This window comes from Prionailurus bengalensis, chromosome E4 (assembly GCF_016509475.1).
Source record: "Prionailurus bengalensis isolate Pbe53 chromosome E4, Fcat_Pben_1.1_paternal_pri, whole genome shotgun sequence".
NCBI classification, from domain to species: Eukaryota; Metazoa; Chordata; class Mammalia; order Carnivora; family Felidae; genus Prionailurus; species Prionailurus bengalensis.
In genome coordinates, this window is record NC_057360.1 from 21402254 (window position 1) to 21421893 (window position 19640).

Sequence of the window (19640 nt, forward strand, 5' to 3'; positions counted from 1 at the left end):
GGAACCAGGTGTGGATCTAACAAGAGGCAACTCAAGTGTGAAGCAGAAATTACAATCCCACCAATACAAGCCAGACCCCCTCCAGATAAATTTTGCACTTTTAAAATGGAATGAGATACTGCTAACATCACTTTTTCAAATGTGTCTGATTTTTAATAACAAAAAAGTAACGTTTGTTTATTTTTTTAACTGAGATATAATTGACATTTAACATTAGTTTCAGGTATATAGCATAATGATTCAATATTTATATATATTGTAAAATGATCACCACAGTAAGTCTGGTAACATATATGATTTATTAAGAAAATAAAATTAGCATTTACTACAGGAATCATCGAATCCATTCACCCAAGAATTCAGGATAACTGTGTCCCACGCCCCCCACCCTCCGCCAAATATCACAGATAGTCTTAAAAGATTTAAAAGATTAAAAAATACACTATTTCCCTTAGTCATGTTCCACTCTATCACGCAGCTTTCCTCCTTTCATCTGAGGATGATGTCTCTTTCCTTCATTTAAGGTACCTTTTCCTTACATGGACATTGGAAATTCTAAACCTGACTTCCAAGAGCACTGTTACCAACCAAACATTCTCTCTTTTTCTCCAAATGGGAATTTCCCAGACTCTAGTTTTTTTTTTTTAAACTTAATTTACTTTCATTATTCCTGTCTGAGCAGTTCCTAGATTCTCTGTATTTCCCATAAGTACATTCATTAATCCATTCATCCAAAAATGATTCAAGCATCTAATGTGTATTAGGCTAGGTATGCAACGGTAATTAAGGTGAATGTGTTCTACTCCTTGATGGAACTTGATGGAACTTAGGTCCAGTAGAGGACCCCCAGGGATACAAGAACATTCTAAAGTGCCTTATAATTTAAAAGTTGTCTTGTGAAAATGTCAAAAAAAGACTCACATATGTTTCCATTGATAGCATCCCAAAATAAAAATGCATTCTCTTTTAAAGCCAGGAATTATTTGGCCTGTGTTTGAACTCTGACCTGCATCCAACTGATGACATTCACATCTTAGCCAAAGATCCCCCATACTTCTCATCAAAGTATATACTTCTCTTGTTTCCTCTCCAAACTTTGCTTTGTCTCATTCACTTAGCTAAATTATAGTCTTAGCCTTCACACATCAATACATGGTTTTCCAAAGAAATCATCCTGACACTAACTTATTCTGAACTCAGCATCAACACTACCATTTTTTTAAAAAAGCTTTGTCACTATCTCTTCTATAGAACTACCTCTTGCATTTTCAAGTTGGCAATCATGAATAAGCAATAATCAAAGAAAGCAATCAGCCAGAACTAGATACCGCAGCAGTCATGAGACATGGCTATTTTTAAATAATACCACTAATAGCTAAGTAAAGATGGCAAATAAAAACACCATACCATGTAAACTTAGAGGCTACCTTCCTCAGAGTATTGGCCTAAACAAACTAATTTTGTCTAGAAAATAAAAAGAATAAATATCTTACTTCAAAATCTCAGCATTTTTATGATCCTCTTGAAGTGGGCTACTTTGTTTACACAAAACACACTAAATTCTGAAGATGTTATATCTTTCCACTTTAAAACAGGATTCTGTAACCCACAGCCACACTTGATCTATTCAGTAACAGGTGACTAGAGCATTTTTGAACTGCCTTAAAACAAATGATCACGAAACTTATAGGCTCTACCTGTATATACAAATAAGTTCATTTTGCTAAGTTCAAAAAAAATACGTTTCATAGTTAAGTCAGTTCCATGAACCAAATGACAGATAATTAAATCTGGCCAGTTATAATTATAATGAGAATATCTAATATTTATTTAGTGCTTACTGGGCCAGGCACCGTTCTAAAGCTTTCCATACGTCAATTAATTTAACCATAACCACAAATTTAAGAGGTGGGTACTATGTATAACCCTGTTTCACAGATGAGGATGGCAAAGAAAAAGAAACAACTTGTCCAACATCACATGGCGAATAATTAACAGAATTGTGATTCCAACCCAGGCAGCAGCTGGCTGACTCTGAGCTGGGGGGTCAAAAACAGCAGGTCCTGCCAATTTCTCTCAGATGACAACTTTGATGCTCTCTCAACTTGTGACTCCAATAAACACAACCTCACCATATTTTATTTATTTATTTATTATTATTTTTTTAATATATGAAATTTATTGTCAAATTGGTTTCCACACAACACCCAGTGCTCATCCCAAAAGGTGCCCTCCTCAGTACCCATCACCCACCCTCCTCTCCCTCCCACCCCCCATCAGCCCTCAGTTTGTTCTCAGTTTTTAAGAGTCTCTTATGCTTTGGCTCTCTCCCACAACTGATGAATGGATAAAGAAATTGTGGTTTATATACACCATGGAGTACTACGTGGCAACGAGAAAGAATGAAATATGGCCCTTTGTAGCAACATGGATGGAACTGGAGAGTGTTATGCTAAGTGAAATAAGCCATACAGAGAAAGACAGATACCATATGGTTTCACTCTTATGTGGATCCTGAGAAACTTAACAGGAACCTATGGGGGAGGGGAAGGAAAAAAAAAGAGCTTTTTGTTTTCAATAGTAAACATTCTTTATCTACTAACTTGTTGCTTACTAATACATATGAGAAAGAAGCCAAAACCTGTTTGCCCGAAATTCCCCATTACCTGGTCAAAAACCTTCCATGACTCACTGCTGTCGGTAAGAAAACATCCAAATTCCAACATCTAACATCTGAAACTTGAACTCTGCTATAGTTTGATCCCAGCGTACCCATTCTACCCTCACGCATGAATGCTCTGCTCCCATCACACTGGTCTAGACGCTGTTTCCTGAACATGCTTGTCGTTTTTAGTCCCATGACTATGAACAAAGGCTCAGGCTAGTCTCTCCACCAGAAGGGCTTTCCATCCCTTTAGTGATCCAACCACATCCTTCCTTTAAGGACAAGCCTAAGCCATTGATATCCACTGTAAGTAACTCACTGAAACCCCATCCCCCTTCACCTCCCTTCCCTCGTCTCCTACCACAATCTCTGCTACTCTTTCTCTGTGTTCCAGCCATATTCTCCTCCTTGCCGTTACTCAACATGGCAGGCAAACTTTCACCTCAGGACTTTTCTACTCAGTACAACTTCTGCCCCCGATATCATCTGAGATGTTTTCTTAGCCACATTTTTGGAACTGCACTTGCAACCCCCTTTACCCACATATACAAATGCCCCTCTCTTCCTTCACTAGTTTATTCAGCACTTACTGCTATCATTATCTAACACAAGCAACTTTTACTTATTTATCTTGCTTCTTGTCTCTCTTACTAAATAGAATATAACTTCCAAAGATGCTCAACGTCGCTCCTCATCAGGGAAATACAAATCAAAACCACACTCAGATATCACTTCACGCCAGTCAGAGTGGCCAAAATGAACAAATCAGGAGACTATAGATGCTGGAGAGGATGTGGAGAAACGGGAACCCTCTTGCACTCTTGGTGGGAATGCAAATTGGTGCAGCCACTCTGGAAAACAGTGTGGAGGTTCCTCAAAAAATTAAAAATAGACCTACCCTATGACCCAGCAATAGCACTGCTAGGAATTTACCCAAGGGATACAGGAGTACTGATGCATAGGGGCACTTGGACCCCAATGTTTATAGCAGCACTCTCAACAGTAGCCAAATTATGGAAAGAACCTAAATGTCCATCAAGCGATGAATGGATAAAGAAATTGTGGTTTATATACACAATGGAGTACTACGTGGCAATGAGAAAGAATGAAATATGGCCCTTTGTAGCAACATGGATAGAACTGGAGAGTGTGATGCTAAGTGAAATAAGCCATACAGAGAAAGACAGATACCATATGGTTTCACTCTTATGTGGATCCTGAGAAACTTAACAGAAACCCATGGGGGAGGGGAAGGAAAAAAAAAAGAGGTTAGAGTGGAAGAGAGCCAAAGCATAAGAGACTGTTAAAAACTGAGAACAAACTGAGGGTTGATGGGGGTGGGAGGGTGGGTGATGGGTATTGAGGAGGGCACCTTTTGGGATGAGCACTGGGTGTTGTATGGAAACCAATTTGACAATAAACTTCATATATTGAAAAAAAAGACAATATAAGTTCCATAAGGGTAGGGATTCTTGTTGTTTTGTTCTCTTCTGAAGAAGTGGTGCCTAAAAACTGTCTGCCACACAGTAGGTATTCAATGGTTATGTGTGAAATGAATGAATGAATAATTCCTTCTTATAACTTTCATTGTACATAGTGTCCACACTATTTGGCACTTAAAACTATATTATGCAAATACTAAACTCTAGTTAATGAAATGCTAAAGTGTTTAGGGGTAAAACATTTGTTGCCTGCAGTTTGTTTCCAAATGCATCAAAATAGTTTGATGGATAGGTAGATGGAGAGATATGGGGCCAAGTAAATACAGCAAAATGTTAATTGTAGAGTCTACGTGGCAGTTTTTCAAATCTTCCAACTTTGTACATGCTTGAAGATTTTTATAATAAAATTCAGAGAAAAAAAATCTAATGCTTTAGAAAGGCCTTCCCTGACAGAAACATTAGTTGCCACCAACTATTCCCTGTCACATCCCTCTATTTTCGTCACAGTATTTATCTCTAGCTGATGTTCTGCTGATTATCCTTTTGCTTTTGTTGCCTATTTACCTCCCCCCATAGAATACAGGCTCACTGGAAACCAGAACATCATCTGTCAGGTCCTCTCCTGTTTGCCCATCACCTGCAATACTGTCTAGACCATAACAAGTGTTTAATCACACCTAAGTAAGTAAATTAATGAAGAGATTCCTCATGACACTGCTTATTATATTACTTACCAGTTTACACGCGAATGTCTACTCCTTTCCAGCTTATTAATTCCTTGAAAACGAACTTCTTGTCATTTTCTTAACATTTAGCAAAGTGTTAGCTGCAAAATTTTAGCTGCTCAAATTCTCATACTGAAAAATAATCTACTGACGGGTCAGTATTTTAAAATCACATAATAAAGATTTTTTTTGGCCTCCCCAGGTGGGCACAAAGTGAAGGCTTTTTATTACTGCATTATTATTATTTTGTGTCCATGGACACAATATGGAAAGAATTAAAAATTTTTGACTAAAACGGTCATATGAAAAAAAGGTATTCTTTCTAGATCGCAAAATTTTATAAATTAGAAATGGTCTTAGAAATATGTTAATCAAAACCTCTCTTTTAGAGATGAAGAAAATAAGACAGAAAGAGTGACAACTCAAACATTGTACAGCAAAATTAGTGACCTAGAGAAAATCAGAGAATGGGTCTCCTAATTCCCAGTTTCTGCCCTGAGTGGGAAGAGTAGGCTCCTTGGGAATCTGGCACTCTCCATTTAGAGGCTCTTGTTCTTTCTCTAGCTGGCTGCTGGCCATAGAAATCACTGTATGTTGACTCACTATTGACTTTGGGAATTTTGAAGAAGTTTTTGCTAATGTCTTGGCTGGAAATATGTGTTCTCTATCTCTCTCTTTTTTTTTTTCTTTTTTTTACTACTTTGCCATGATCATTTTCAAGAATTGTTTAGAAGTCTATTTTCCCACATTATATCCTCCCAGTCTGCTCCCTCTCACCTCTGTGAACACTGTAGAAAGAAGCCCACATTCCTCTGAAAGGTCTGGTTCAGAGGTGAGGCAAGGCCAGACAGCTTGCATAGGGCACACCACATGATCTGGAGAAGACAGGGGCTCTCCAACCTGTGGTGCGCATTCACCTTTCTCCCCTCTACCATTACAGGTCACTAACTCAAACAACTGTCCTTCAGATAAAAACTGCAAAGGACTCTTAAGAACAGAGTGACGTAAAAAAAAAAAAAGCTGTTTGGCCAACTGTTTTCTCAGGCACACTTAAGAAAATAATTATGTAAGCTACTTTAAATTCAGGAATGTAGAGAGTCTTTTTTAGAGCCCGGAGGTTACACAGCTAACCATAGGAAATGACAGGAGGAGAGGAAATGCATGTTTCCCTACAATATTTTCTCTTATAATCAGACTGAGGAGGGGGAAAAGCATACTTTGGGAAGGCCAATCCATGCTTACAAAGCTCTCAACAAACGTTTATTAAGAACCAACTCCAGCAACATGCCTTAGGAAGGTCGGGGGATGTTAGCCTTGACCATCTTTAAACTTTACCCACGGCTCATCAACCTGTGCCTGCCAAGCCTTGTAACTTGCCAGGCCCCAACTTGCTTTCTTCTTTCAAGACTACATGCCTTTGCATTTATATAGAGCTTAATGTGTTTTAAGCACTATGTGTATGTATGGATACATCCATGTGCATACAGTATTGATATATAATTCTATAACCAAGCACCATTATATATTTAATATGTAATAAATTATATACTTAATAAATACATAAAATAAGTAACTTTTAATCTATACCTTATGTACTAAACTGTATAAAAGTATAATTAAATAATTATAATAATTAAATACATAAATACATAATATATAAATATATACAAATAACATATATAAATCTATATAAATCTATAAATATTTATATTTATATATAAATCTATATTAAATATATAATTATATCTAAATATATTTAAAATACATGTATATGTAATATACATTATATATTATACAGCTATATAAATAAAATTAACTCATCTAATCATATGAGATATTATCTCCATCTGATAGATGAGCAAATCGAGGCACAGAAGAGCTAAGTGATTTGACCAGGATAGAACAGATAGTAAGGGACAGAGCTGGCATTTAAACACCAAATAGCCTGGCTTCAAATGCCAAGGGATTAAATCTCTATGTTCACTGTTCAATCTATTCAAAATCACCTACTAATACGCAGCCATCCCTGGCTTCCTCCCCCAACACAGTCTGTCTTTATTCTGTCTTCCTACCATACTCTGCACATTCCTCATTGATGCTTATCTCACTGGATGGTGGTTTCATTTCATCACGTTCACATCTCCTAAGCCTGCTTCCTATTTCCACCCCTACCTCACCTCCACCCCACAGGAAGACAACTGACGGAAAAGCCTCCTGTGTCTTGTTCTTTCTTATATTCCTCGCACAGAACACAGTGGCTGGTACACAGGGCACTTCCATAAACATTTGCAAGAGGGATGAACGAAATAACTTCAAAAAGTCAACAGAACTGTGGGGTGTGTATCTCTTGGCACTGGATTAAGACATACAGAAGACATGCTTCCATAAGCAGCTCAAGGAGTCGGCAGAGAGTGCGTAACTAGAGTGTCCTCAGGCACCTGGGCTGCTCTGATTGCATGAACTGGTCAGGTGGCTCTTTGGGCTTGAGCTGGTTTCTAAATCCGTATACCCGAATTCAATAAGTATACCCTATGTATTAACTCTGTAATTAGACATGCATAACCAGTATTCCTGACCTATAGGATTTTAGTGTACGGGGAGAGGGAGGGAGGTGAGCAACTGAATGATTTAAATGATTCAGTCCCAATGAATACCACAGATAATTATCTTAGGAGTTTGGAGAAGGAGGAGGTCACTTGGGATAGCAATGGTTAGGGAGGTGAGACTTAAGGAATAGGCAGGTTTGAGTGAAGACAGCAATTTGAAGTCATTCCAAGAATGAGCAAAAACAGAGCCTCTCCCAATAAGAAATTAATACATTAACCAGTCTCTGCATACTTGTCCACCAGTTGTTTACATTTCTCACTGTAAACTATTAAATTAGTTTCTTATAAAATTCAAAATCCAATGTTTGCTCTGTAGTAATAATTTTTCTAAGGCTTTAGTGTTCCTAAATTATTGAAATTTCAGAAACGCAGCAAACCTAGCATTATATAGAGAATAAAACCCCCAAGACTATTCCTGTTGACCTTTCATTGCTTCAGCCCAAATTGTTTGAGGATTTATTTGAGACAGATCCTCCACAGAGGCTTAATTTATTACTAAGCATGTAATTTTGGAACAGTTTGGACGTCCCAATAGTTTTCTGAGTTCACTCCCTCATTCTCTCTTCTCTGCTATTCCTTTCAGATTTCAGATCTTCCTTCATCTTCCCAGAAGTTTTGTTAGACCTGCCAGTGGGATCCAAAGTCATTGCCTCACTGAGAGGAACAACAGAGATTAATGTCTTAATAGTATTTACTGTGATACCTCAACCAAAGTCTATAAATATCAAAACAATAAAAAGATTAGGATAAGAAGTAAAAGGGAAAACAAAATTTTCCTCTTTAAAACACAAATATTCAAACAAACAAAGAAATAAAATTCCAGAATAAAGAGATTTTTATCTGACATAGGGTTGAAAAATAACCCTGTTGTGTTGCTTACTTGGTTGAAAATAAAAGGAACTTCTTTCTTCTCTCCCACTCTGATAGAGGATATGGGGAATGTTGCTGTTCCTAGAGTTTCATCCATGACATAATTGGCATCCATTAATGTGACCTGTAGACATTAAAAGGTAAAGCACAAGAACACAATTTCTCTTGGATCTTTGGAAATTATATCTAAAATCTCCACCACAATCAATAAATGAAAGTCTTCAAATGATCTTTAATAATCATTTGAGGTCCTCAACATTCAGCTTTGTTATAATACTTTGTCTTTTCTTTCAGACACATTTGCTACTAAAATAATAATTTTTTTTTCATTTTCCTGATTGACATCTTCATTATCATGTTTTCAAAAATAGGACTTTATCCCCTCTCAGGGGAAATGCTATTCTGGAGTATGAGAAATAAATTAATGTAGAAAACCCATGCAACCATTTTGGAAATGATCTATTTTAACTTCAGTGAAAGTTAATGATTTTAAGTTAGAAGCCTTAAGTTACCTTAAAGTCACAATCAATTGACAATAGGATTATTCTGTTATACTTGGGCCTTTCTCTTTATAACACAAAACGTTTTCTCCAAAGCACTCAAGGAGGATAAACGATTCTTCCCAGCCCTACCTAACTCTTGTGTTTTCCACTGGACCTTCCCATCACCCAGGCGGGGGGGGGGGGGGAGTGGTGTCACATCATCTGGGGGGCACCATCTGGAGCCTAGTATGCCATGCTGCACAGCTGGACTCCAACTACACCCAACTGAAGAGAAGGGACAAAGCTCAGGCACCAACTTCAACATGAATTATGACCATTGAACAGTCCACAAATGATTCACTGACCTCCAAAACATTTTCCTGATTAGGATCCAAAATAAATTCAAAGGTCTCATTCCACACTGGGTTTATGTCATTATTGAAGTGTCTTGTTCTCTTCCTGCTGTCAGGGGTTGAAGAGATGAAAAGTTCCACATAGGGATCTGGGGTATCAACTATAGACAGCAAACACAAGGGAGAAGGATACAAAGATGTGATTCATAATTCCTAATTTGTTTTTACTGTATGCTCTGTCAGATTATTTTTAATGAATCTGCCATCACATATTCAAAATGTCTGAGATAAGATACTACATAACAGAAGAACATCACAGGTTATATACTTCTTACACATTATGTACCTGCCCTTCACAACAGTCCTGTGGGAAGGAATCGTTTATTAGGTGCTTTACTAAGAATTCTTCTGTCCACTTTAGGACATGTTCAGTCAACATGTCAGTCCAACTGCTAAATGATGAGAGCAATCTCACCCAGCTAACTACAATATAACTGTCACCCCAGGACTCTGATGGTGACAAGGTCATGGGTTCAGGATCATAGTCTACAACAGAAAAAAATTATCCTAATTACTTTCTTTGCCAAACAATGACAGTCAGTGTGAGATAAATATTGTAGTTATAGGGTTGCCTTGTATAGCTGTACAGGCTGCACACTGAACAGCACCTATATTAGTAATCCATGTATGTTTCTGTATTTATTATAGCAGTACTCAATCAGATGGAAGTGGGTGTCTCAAGGAAGTGACAGCTTTTTCTTTTCTTTTTTTTTTTTAACTTTTTAAAATGTTTATTCATGTTTGAGAGACAGAGCACAGGCAGGGGAGGAACAGTGAAAGAGGGAGACACAGAATCTGAAACAGGCTTCAGGCTGTCTCAGCACAGAGCCCAACATGGGGCTCGAACTCACAAACCATGAGATCATGACCTGAGCCCAAGTCAGACACTTACTTAACCAACTGAGCCGCCCAGGTGCCCCAGGAAGTGACAGCTTTTTCTACTGTACATAAAGACTTGCTTGAGTCAGGGTATGATGTGGGTACCATTTTAAATAGAAAGAAACAAAGGTACTATTTAAATTTCTTCCCACTATATATACACTTAACAACAAGGCAACTGACTAAGCCGTGGAAACATTGATCACTCCCTCCTTAGTGGTTCCACTGAATCCTTCACCGTCTTACAGCATTGCACACACTACATTTCATGGATGTAATTACACATTTATCTTTCCCTACAAGACTGTCAACAGCTTGAGGGCAGCCATCAAGTCTGACTCAACTTTATCTCTTTAGAACTTAACAACCATCACAATATTCATAGGTCTCCTAACTTAAGGACTTGACTTTTCTCTTTAACACATCCTTTCCCAAGTGGCCATTGTAATTCATAACCACAAAAACCAACAGTTGAGTAATGCCTGCTAGGATCTCCGTTAAGCACTGTACACACATAAGTCTCATTCAAATCTCCCAACAGTACTACAAGGTAAGTGCTCTGTTGAGACAACAGGAACTGAGGGATGTTAAGCAATCTGTCTACTATCATCCAGCTGGTAAGTCTCAGGGGAAGTTCTGACTGCAACAATCATTCATTTAATGACATCATGCTCCTAAGTTCTAAAGATGATATCATAAGGTAGGCATTGCTATAGAAAGTAGAAAGAGTCATGGAAAAGAAGAGGGAAGGAGAAAAAAAGGGAGGGAGGGAGGAAGAAAGTGGCACAGATGTCCACACAAAAAGATATAAAAATTGAGAACAAAGGAAAAGCAAAAATAATAGTTCTCAAATGATTGCTTTTCAAATAAATTAAAAAAAAAAACCTTTGTCTTTCAACAGTAGTTATGGCCATCAAACAATTTAATCAGTGCCCTTCACTTAATTTTTAAACGCTGTTCATAGTTCTATGTGGTGATCACATTTTTAAAAGCCTTTTTATGGTAAAGAGGAAAGATTTGTGAATGAGGTATAAGCATTTGGAATTGTCTTTTATTTAATTTTCCCATTTGGACCTTACGCATTGATAGTTAAGGGCAGCTGAGTCTCAAAAGTAAGAGTGTAATATAAATGCCTAGGGTTCTACTGGGCACCTGACTGGCTCAGTTGGTTAAGCGTCTAACTTCAGCTCAAGTCATGATCTCACAGTTCATGAGCCCCACATCAGGCTCTGTGCTGAGAGAATGGACCCTGCTTCAGATTCTTTGTCTTCTTCTCTCTCTCTCTGCCCCTCCCCCGCTTGCAGTCTCTCAACCAAAATTAGATAAACATTAAAAAAAGAAAAACTTGCAGACCCCTGACCCTCATTTCCTAAGACCTATGATCAGCAGATCAGCAGAGAACTTACAAATGTGCAGTTTTAAAAGTTTAGTTATTTTTGAGAGAGAGAGAGAGAGAGAGCGCACGCTCACACACATGAGTGGGGGAGGGGCAGAGAGAGAGGAGACAGAGAATCACAATCAGGCTCCATGCTGACAGAGCAGAGCCCAATGTGGGGCTCAAACTCACAAACCGTGAGATCATGACCTCAGCTGAAATCAAGAGTCGGATGCTTAACCAACTGAGCCACCCAGATGCCCCAGGAATCTGCATTTTAAAATAAATATTCTAGCTGATACTGATGTAGGTCATCTTCTGTTCACACTTTCGATACCCTGTTTTAGAGAAAAGGGAGATAGGTAGTTATTGGAATTTTATTTATTATTTATTTTTATGGAGGTATAATTGGCATATAATATTGCATAAGTGTAAGGCAGACAAAGTGTTGGTTTGATACATTTACATATTGCAGTTTCTAACCCAGTGCTTGTATCTATCAACCAGACCATGGAAGACAAACTAGAAAACAAAAGTACTGAGCAGGAGGGAAGGCAAGGGGAAACGGGCCAAAGCAGAGGCGGGCAGGCTACAAGGTGACTCTTCCCACCTCCTCAACCAGGAGATGTTGCTTTTCCTTAACCATGTTCTTGCCACAGCAGCAGCGCTCAAGACGGCAAATCAGAAGCAAAACTACAGGTTAGAATAGCAGGGGGTGGAAGGCCATAAAGAAAAATATCTTCCCTCTTCTGAGAAGTCAACACATGATTTAAAGGAGACGATTCAACTGGTCCTTCACCTTAAATGTGCAAAAATGGAGCCCCTTCATTAGCCCATAGGGCAGGTTCTTTCTCAGGGGGCTGATGCTCTTTTCTGTTTTCCCCAAACACTAGAACACACAAAACCAGGCAAAAATCAATCTAGAAAACAAAAAGTGTCCGGGAAGAGGAGGCATGCAAATGGTAAACATCACTCATTTGCTCAACAAATATTTGAGTGCCTACTCTACGCCAGCAACTACCTGTCAAGAAGCAGTTTGGCTTTACCAGGCCACCGAGCGTGAAACTGAAGATCTGGACTGTGGAAGTGACTCAAATGCTAAGAGCCTAATTTGAGAGGCAAAGGTAAACGGGAGACAAGCAGATACACTACGCCCATGACTAGTAACTCAGTCACTCGGATTATTACACACAAATAAAGTCAAATCGTAGGTGGAGAAATTGCCTTTGAGGCTTGGTCTTCCTCTGAGTCTGAGGAAAGGAGGGAGAGGTTTTCTTGGGCCAAATGAGGAAGAGAAAGCAGAAAGTTAAGTTCCTTGGGAGAAACCCAAGAATAAGAAAAGAATGCAGCAAACTGAAATAGCCTAAGTCAGTCAGGGATATAACCATCTTCCAAGCCATCCTGGACGCTCAGTTCAGGTCATACACCCTGGCAAATTCTAACTCTGAAAAAATGATAAAGAAAATACCGTGCGACAGGATGCCAATGCTACATTTATACATCAAAACAGGGACAGACCTCTTTTAAGAAAACCAGAACCCAGTTTAAAGCTGTCACTTTGGATTCTTCTTTTCACTTTTCCCTAGCATCAATAGTCTACAACCTCTGTCAAGAGTGGTAGCTGTTTTAGTTTCTCCTCTCGCTTCATTAGCGAGAGACCTCAGTTAAGATGTCAAAGGGTGCTGGACAGTGGAAAACCACCGACAGCTGCAAACTTTGATAGTGCAGTCGGCATCACTGCTAATCTTTGCAAGCTGAGAAACATCTGGCAGTGGCAGGCACTCCAAGATGAAAAATAATTTTAGGATGCTAGCTTCAAATTGGATTATGCTAATGACACAGCTCACGCCCTTTATATAATCTATAATCTTCATTGGCACCACAGTGCATAGAAGCTTTTTTTTTTTAATGTTTATTTATTTTGGGGGGAGAGAGAGAGCGCGCACTAGCAGAGGAGGGATCGAGAGAGAGAGGGAGACAGAGAATTCGAAGCAGGCTCCAGGGTCCGACCTGTCAGGACAGAACCCGGCACAGGGCTCGAACTCACGAATCACAAGATCGTGACCTGAGCCAGAGTCAGACGCTAAACCGACTGAGCCACCCAGGCGTCCCACACACGGAAGCTTTGAAAAGGGAAAGCAGTCCAGTTCGACAGCACAACTTAGCCAGGTGCTTGAGAGAAGTTCCTAGATATGCATTCAGGGGAGAAAGAAGTCAAATGTAGGAAAAGAAATGTTTGGGTTTCTTTCTCCTGTATACTTAGTTCATGGTTTTGTGAATTGATGCCTATAGGGTAACTGGATGCTGAGTCAATGATTCAGCTTCGCCTTGATTGGTTCCAGCAAAACAGGTGGTAAAGCGAAGATGCAATGTGTGGACAAAGACTTCCTCTCATTGCATCCTTTTATCTAAATTCTGACAAACAAAAATGCAAGGGGTGTGGGATACAGATCTTTTTCTGCTCCCATAAAGATGACATGAAACTACATGCACCTGAAATAGCTTCAGAATTCCAGGGTTGTAAAACTTCTCATAAACTTTAGTAGTTTAAGGAGTGCCTACCTAAATTAATAACAGGCCCATCTTCCACTTCAGCTTTGTCTGAACAAAATATTATGTGATTCATGATAGGGGCTGATGGCAGCTTCTGTACTCTGTAAGTTCTATTTTAAATATTCTCCATTTGTTTTCTCATATCCACTTTGCTCAGCAACTTAAACCCTTTGCTCTAAATGAAGGTGACTCATAACCTGATACAAAACAGCCAAAAAATCCCCAAAAGAATAATCCCCCCAAATTCCCAGTCAAAATATAATTTTCCAAATAGCTATTACTATTGATGGTGAACTTAAGGTAGTGTTTCTCAAAATTTAGTCCCCTAAAATATCTTCACAGCATCGTCTGGGGTGTTAAAAATGCACATACTTTGCATCTTCAGTCAGAGCTCAGGCTTGGAAATCTGCATTTTTAACAACTTGACCAGGCGGTTCTTAGGCACACAATTTAGAAAAATGTGGTTTAAGGTATATGATTAGAATCAACTAAAGAACAATAATATAAAGAACACAGACAGAAAAGTAGAAATATTTTGGCATTGAGACGTCAACAGGCTTACTGGCCGTCTGTCATGGAGTCATGCTGCCCATAGACTATATTAAGCACAATCCAGTAATTCACTTCCGTTTCTTTCCAGCCATTAAAGACCTTTTCAAGTAGCCACATGAAAGCAAGTCCAAGAATAAAGTATGCGGGGTGTGTTAGCAGGCAACGTATATAAGGTGATAGACTGAATATTCAAGCATTCTGCTTCAGTTACCACCAAAATAGGAGTAACATAAGACCAAAAATTAAATAGTAATTTGTTGAAATAAATGCTTCTGCATATCGCTGTCAGCTGTCATCACTCTTTGAAATATGTGTGATTTCATGATAAAGGTAATTATATGGAGCACTTAAAGCTTTTCAACTTAAAGGTTTAAAAACTTAAAGGTTTTATGATTACCAAGCTTTTCACTCCCCAGGTTCTATGCTGGCTGAGTGACTAGCCAGGAAAGTGATTGTTAGCCTCACCGTAAATGTACAAATTGCAAGGGCCATTTGGTTCTTTTTTACCGTAAAGTTTTTGTTGAAGGATAAGATATAGGCAGAAGAGTTAGAAGATCATTGCTACAGTCTGTTGAGTTTTCATAAACTGAACTCACTCACAATATCACCACCCAGATCAAGATACAGAACGTTACCAGCACTCCGGAAGCCTCCCTCAAATCCCTCCAGCAGGGTGACCAGTGCCCTGCCTTCTATCGGCATAGAATATTTTTACCTGCTTTTTATCAATAGAATCAATAGCACAATATGTACAACTGGGCCACCATTAAGTATGTGAGATTCATCCACAGTAACGTGTAAAATATGTTCGTTATTATTGATGGAAACTATTCCACTGTATTCCATAAAATGTTTATCCATTTCACCGTTAATGGACATTTGGATTATTTCTAATTTGGGATATTACCAGTGGTGCTGCCATGAACATTCTGCATGTGGCTTTTGTTGTGTACATATGTATGTTTCTGTTGCAAAATTCCCAAGAATGGAATTCCTTAGGTATGAAATTATTACACTATTGTACACGCTGATGTTGATAGTCATACGGCAGCACATCCTTCCAATACTTAATATTGTCAGTCTTTTAATTTAATTTAATTTAATTTTATTTTATTTTTATTTTATTTTATTTTATTTTTTTATGAAATTTATTGACAAATTGGTTTCCATACAACACCCAGTGCTCATCCCAAAAGGTGCCCTCCTCAGTACCCATCACCCACCCTCTCCTCCCTCCCACCCCCCATCAACCCTCAGTTTGTTCTCAGTTTTCAACAGTCTCTTATGCTTTGGCTCTCTCCTATTCTAACCTCTTTTTTTTTTTTCCTTCCCCTCCCCCATGGGTTCCTGTTAAGTTTCTCAGGATCCACATAAGAGTGAAACCGTATGGTATCTGTCTTTCTCTGTATGGCTTATTTCACTTAGCATCACACTCTCCAGTTCCATCCACGTTGCTACAAAAGGCCATATTTCATTTTTTCTCATTGCCACATAATATTCCATTGTGTATATAAACCACAATTTCTTTATCCATTCATCAGTTGATGGACATTTAGGCTCTTTCCATAATTTGGCTATTGTTGAGAGTGCTGCTATGAACATTGGGGTACAAGTGGCCCTATGCATCAGTACTCCTGTATCCCTTGGGTAAATTCCTAGCAGTGCTATTGCTGGGTCATAGGGTAGGTCTATTTTTAATTTTCCGAGGAACCTCCACACTGCTTTCCAGAGCAGCTGCACCAATTTGCATTCCCACCAACAGTGCAAGAGGGTTCCCGTTTCTCCACATCCTCTCCAGCATCTATAGTCTCCTGATTTGTTCATTTTGGCCACTCTGACTGGCGTGAGGTGATACCTGAGTGTGGTTTTGATTTGTATTTCCCTGATAAGGAGCAACGCTGAACATCTTTTCATGTGCCTGTTGGCCATCCGGATGTCTTCTTTAGAGAAGTGTCTATTCATGTTTTCTGCCCATTTCTTCACTGGGTTATTTGTTTTTCGGGTGTGGAGTTTGGTGAGCTCTTTATAGATTTTGGATACTAGCCCTTTGTCCGATATGTCATTTGCAAATATCTTTTCCCATTCCATCTGTTGCCTTTTAGTTTTGTTGGTTGTTTCCTTTGCTGTGCAGAAGCTTTTTATCTTCATAAGGTCCCAGTAATTCACTTTTGCTTTTAATTCCCTTGCCTTTGGGGATGTGTCGAGTAAGAGATTGCTACGGCTGAGGTCAGAGAGGTCTTTTCCTGTTTCTCCTCTAAGGTTTTGATGGTTTCCTGTCTCACATTCAGATCCTTTATCCATTTTGAGTTTATTTTTGTGAATGGTGTGAGAAAGTGGTCTAGTTTCAACCTTGTGCATGTTGCTGTCCAGTTCTCCCAGCACCATTTGTTAAAGACACTGTCTTTTTTCCATCGGATGTTCTTTCCTGCTTTGTCAAAGATGAGTTGGCCATACGTTTGTGGGTCTAGTTCTGGGGTTTCTATTCTATTCCATTGGTCTATGTGTCTGTTTTGGTGCCAATACCATGCTGTCTTGATGATGACAGCTTTGTAGTAGAGGCTAAAGTCTGGGATTGTGATGCCTCCTGCTTTGGTCTTCTTCTTCAAAATTCCTTTGGCTACTCGGGGCCTTTTGTGGTTCCATATGAATTTTAGGATTGCTTGCTCTAGTTTCGAGAAGAATGCTGGTGCAATTTTGATGGGGATTGCATTGAATGTGTAGATAGCTTTGGGTAGTATTGACATTTTGACAATATTTATTTTTCCAATCCATGAGCAGGGAATGTCTTTCCATTTCTTTAAATCTTCTTCAATTTCCTTCATAAGCTTTCTATAGTTTTCAGCATACAGATCCTTTACATCTTTGGTTAGATTTATTCCTAGGTATTTTATGCTTCTTGGTGCAATTATGAATGGGATCAGTTTCTTTATTTGTCTTCCTGTTGCTTCATTGTTAGTGTATAAGAATGCAACTGATTTCTGTACATTGATTTTGTATCCTGCAACTTTGCTGAATTCATGTATCAGTTCTAGCAGACTTTTGGTGGAGTCTATCGGATTCTCCATGTATAATATCATGTCATCTGCAAAAAGCGAAAGCTTGACTTCATCTTTGCCAATTTTGATGCCTTTGATTTCCTTTTGTTGTCTGATTGCTGATGCTAGAACTTCCAGCACTATGTTAAACAGCAGCGGTGAGAGTGGGCATCCCTGTCGTGTTCCTGATCTCAGGGAAAAAGCTCTCAGTTTTTCCCCGTTGAGGATGATGTTAGCTGTGGGCTTTTCATAAATGGCTTTTATGATCTTTAAGTATGTTCCTTCTATCCCGACTTTCTCAAGGGTTTTTATTAAGAAAGGGTGCTGGATTTTGTCGAAGGCCTTTTCTGCATCGATTGACAGGATCATAGGGTTCTTCTCTTTTTTCGTTGTTAATGTGATGTATCACGTTGATTGATTTGCGAATGTTGAACCAGCCCTGCATCCCAGGAATGAATCCCACTTGATCATGGTGAATAATTCTTTTTATATGCCGTTGAATTCAATTTGCTAGTATCTTATTGAGAATTTTTGCATCCATATTCATCAGGGATATTGGCCTGTAGTTCTCTTTTTTTACTGGGTCTCTGTCTGGTTTAGGAATCAAAGTAATACTGGCTTCATAGAATGAGTCTGGAAGTTTTCCTTCCCTTTCTATTTCTTGGAATAGCTTGAGAAGGATAGGTATTATCTCTGCTTTAAACGTCTGGTAGAGCTCCCCTGGGTAGCCATCTGGTCCTGGACTCTTATTTGTTGGGAGATTTTTGATAACCGATTCAATTTCTTCGCAGGTTATGGGTCTGTTCAAGCTTTCTATTTCCTCCTGATTGAGTTTTGGAAGAGTGTGGGTGTTCAGGAATTTGTCCATTTCCTCCAGGTTGTCCAATTTGTTGGCATATAATTTTTCATAGTATTCCCTGATAATTGTTTGTATCTCTGAGGGATTGGTTGTAATCATTCCATTTTCATTCATGATTTTATCTATTTGGGTCATCTCCCTTTTCTTTTTGAGAAGCCTGGCTAGAGGTTTGTCAATTTTGTTTATTTTTTCAAAAAACCAACTCTTGGTTTTGTTGATCTGCTCTACAGTTTTTTTAGATTCTATATTGTTTATTTCTGCTCTGATCTTTATTATTTCTCTTCTTCTGCTGGGTTTAGGCTGCCTTTGCTGTTCTGCTTCTATTTCCTTTAGGTGTGCTGTTAGATTTTGTATTTGAGATATTTCTTGTTTCTTGAGATAGGCCTGGATTGCAATGTATTTTCCTCTCAGGACTGCCTTTGCTGCGTCCCAAAGCGTTTGGATTGTTGTATTTTCATTTTCATTTGTTTCCATGTATTTTTTAATTTCTTCTCTAATTGCCTGGTTGACCCACTCATTCGTTAGTAGGGTGTTCTTTAACCTCCATGCTTTTGGAGGTTTTCCAGACTTTTTCCTGTGGTTGATTTCAAGCTTCATAGCATTGTGGTCTGAAAGTAAGCATGGTATAATTTCAATTCTTGTAAACTTATGAAGGGCTGTTTTGTGACCCAGTATATGATCTATCTTGGAGAATGTTCCATGTGCACTCGAGAAGAAAGTATATTCTGTTGCTTTGGGATGCAGAGTTCTAAATATATCTGTCAAGTCCATCTGATTCAATGTCTCATTCAGGGCCCTTGTTTCTTTATTGACCGTGTGTCTAGATGATCTATCCATTTCTGTAGGTGGGGTGTTAAAGTCCCCTGCAATGACCACATTCTTATCAATAAGGTTGCTTATGTTTATGAGTAATTGTTTTATATATTTGGGGGCTCCGGTATTTGGCGCATAGACATTTATAATTGTTAGCTCTTCCTGATGGATAGACCCTGTAACTATTATATAATGTCCTTCTTCATCTCTTGTTACAGCCTTTAATTTAAAGTCTAGTTTGTCTGATATAAGTATGGCTACTCCAGCTTTCCTTTGGCTTCCACTCGCATGATAAATAGTTCTCCATCCCCTCACTCTCAATCTAAAGGTGTCCTCAGGTCTAAAATGAGTCTCTTGTAGACAGCAAATAG

At 38.7% G+C, this 19640-nt stretch overlaps 1 protein-coding gene and 1 long non-coding RNA gene across 4 annotated transcripts in view; one reads left to right on the forward strand and one right to left on the reverse strand.

Moving 5' to 3' along the window:
- PLA2G4A (phospholipase A2 group IVA) overlaps nt 1–19640 on the reverse strand; it is a 166758-nt gene that overhangs the window by 84234 nt on the left and 62884 nt on the right. For 2 of the 3 annotated variants that reach the window (XM_043569009.1, XM_043569010.1), the window contains 2 exons: nt 9156–9304; nt 8319–8432 (listed from right to left, as the gene is read on the reverse strand). The exons of the other annotated variant lie outside the window; for it this stretch is intronic. In XM_043569009.1, the coding sequence (XP_043424944.1) occupies nt 8319–8432; nt 9156–9304 (263 nt within the window). The remainder of the gene's footprint in view (nt 1–8318; nt 8433–9155; nt 9305–19640) is intronic. 3 annotated transcript variants of the gene reach the window in all.
- On the forward strand, nt 10087–12205 carry LOC122476395. The gene is made up of 2 exons (XR_006295480.1): nt 10087–10211; nt 11965–12205. It is a non-coding gene; the product is annotated as an uncharacterized LOC122476395 (long non-coding RNA).